Here is a 2,142-nt window from a genome sequence, read left to right as displayed (position 1 = left end):
ATTTTACGTCTCCGTCTTTACGACAAACGTTCTGGAAAATATTAGCGTTTCTTGTTCGTTTTGACTTCGTGTGGACGGGGCCTAAAGCGCTAAGTTAGCAACACTGCTCTTTGCATCGTTTGTTTTCAAATGGTTTGCTGCTGTCTGTTTGGACCTTTCTGAACATGTGCAGCAAATGGACATCCTAACTGTCCTCCTAACTGCCAATCATTCTGGTGTTATGTTTACGTCAGGCCGTCCTATTTGCTCGTCCCCATTCTCATTTACTGGTGGTCAGTCCGACATAGTGGAAAAACTGCTTGTATGAGCGAAGCAAACAGCAACTTTAAACTGTGTGCACAAGCCTTTTGGAACCATTCGCACCACTGTTTGCACTGCAGACATCATGACTGCTACTCAGCTCATGCTACCATCTGCATTATTTGCACTAAAGCCACTGTACTGTGCAGTAATAATAATTGCTGTTACAGTTACATTGTTTACATTGACTATTTGCACTAGTCATCCATCAGGACCACTGTAATGTTACTTTGTAAAAATTTACCGTTACACTTCCCATCTGCACATTTGTAATCTTCTTTAGTATTTAAACTAGTTCGTTGTTAGATTTTTAGTTATCCGAGCAGATACCTATATTTATTTTTTTAATATCTTAAGTTTTTTTTTTTTTTTTTTTATGCTATGGTTCATTATATTTTATTATGCACCGTGGGGTTGAGAGGACTGCGTTGTATGTTTACCATGTAGCACATTTGACAATAAAGTTGAGTTGAGTTGACAAGGACAAATTGATCATTTTGGTAAATGATCTGAGTTTACTGCACCGACTGAATGTTAGGCCCCGTTACATCTTGCCGATTTAGCCACCATGACTTAAGGCTGATTTAGAAACAGGGTTAGTCTGCGTGTGCCTCGCCATGAAAGCAAATGACCCAAGTGTCTCTTTCGCAGACACCTCTCCCAAATTGTAGGTGACCGCAGACAGTAGGCCTCTGATTGGTCAAATCTACATCCGCTATACTCTATGCGTATTTCCTGTTTGGTACCTTAGCGGCTTGTTTTGTTTGTATGACTGCCATTGTGGAAAACGACTCGTAAAAATGGACCAGCTAGGTGTGTGAGAACGCTGGGACCCTTTTTCCACCTGGATCCCTGCTCTTTTTGGCCCTCATGTCCCTCCGTTGTCGCACAAACTTGCCCCCACTTCCTCGGCCGTATCTAGACCCACAGCTAGTTACTGGTTGTCCCTTTTGCGTTTTGGCGTGGAATATCAAAAATATCGGTGACAATTTCACTGCGACACACTGCTGATAACCAGGCCTTTATGATTAACTTACACTTAACGTATGTCAACGATCCGATAACTTACCTGTAACGTATGCCCCACGTATGGCATACGTCAGAAATTATGCCCAAAATTTCCTGACATACTCGCTGTATGTCGATGTGTTTCAGCGTACTCTAGCGTGTTCATAACTTTTGCAAAACTTATCCAACGTATGGCAGCGTTTTTTCTAGATTTTTCATACGCTGGTCTTAATAATCAAGGTGTGACAGGAGCTTTGACCTGCGTACGAATGAAACCTGACAATCTAATGATGGTGCTCCTCTAGGAGAGGTACGGGTCCCCCTGTGGGTCAAGAAGGGCAGCCTCCGGTTCCCTAAGGAACAGGAAACTCCTGTGATCATGGTGGGACCCGGAACAGGAGTCGCCCCCTTCAGGTCAGCGCTGCAGGAGAGAGTTTCTGAGGGGAGAACAGGTGAGATCTTTGCTGCTTGGTTCCGTTTCCTGTCGTCCCTCTGAGACCCATTCCTCCTCTCCAGCCAACGTTCTGTTCTTCGGCTGCCGCTCCGAGTCCAAAGACTTCTACTTCCGCTCTGAGTGGGAGGACATGACAAAGGCCGGTAATCTGCGGCTCTTCACGGCTTTCTCTAGAGACCAGGTCAGAACGCCCCTGAAACAGATGAACCGACCCGCTGTGGGCTCGGTTATGACCCAGTAGATGTGTGATGGTGGATTTCTCCCGTCTGTTTTCAGGAGGAGAAGGTGTACGTCCAGCACCGTGTGAAGGAGGCGGCGCCGCTGCTTTGGGATCTGATAACCAATAGGAAGGCCTGCTTTTACATCGCTGGGTGAGTCTG

At 45.6% G+C, this 2,142-nt stretch overlaps 1 protein-coding gene across 1 annotated transcript in view; it reads left to right on the top strand.

Moving 5' to 3' along the window:
• Window positions 1–2,142, top strand: part of ndor1 (NADPH dependent diflavin oxidoreductase 1) — a 12,716-nt gene that overhangs the window by 8,720 nt on the left and 1,854 nt on the right. The window contains exons 7-9 of the mRNA XM_015396725.1: window positions 1,603–1,760; window positions 1,825–1,943; window positions 2,039–2,133. Of these exons, the coding sequence (XP_015252211.1) occupies window positions 1,603–1,760; window positions 1,825–1,943; window positions 2,039–2,133 (372 nt within the window). The remainder of the gene's footprint in view (window positions 1–1,602; window positions 1,761–1,824; window positions 1,944–2,038; window positions 2,134–2,142) is intronic.

Source organism: Cyprinodon variegatus, unplaced genomic scaffold (genome assembly GCF_000732505.1).
Source record: "Cyprinodon variegatus isolate N-32 unplaced genomic scaffold, C_variegatus-1.0 Scaffold817, whole genome shotgun sequence".
In the NCBI taxonomy this organism is placed as follows: Eukaryota; Metazoa; Chordata; class Actinopteri; order Cyprinodontiformes; family Cyprinodontidae; genus Cyprinodon; species Cyprinodon variegatus.
The sequence above is the reverse complement of the archived record's forward strand: the minus strand, read 5'-3'. Positions and strand labels throughout refer to the sequence as shown.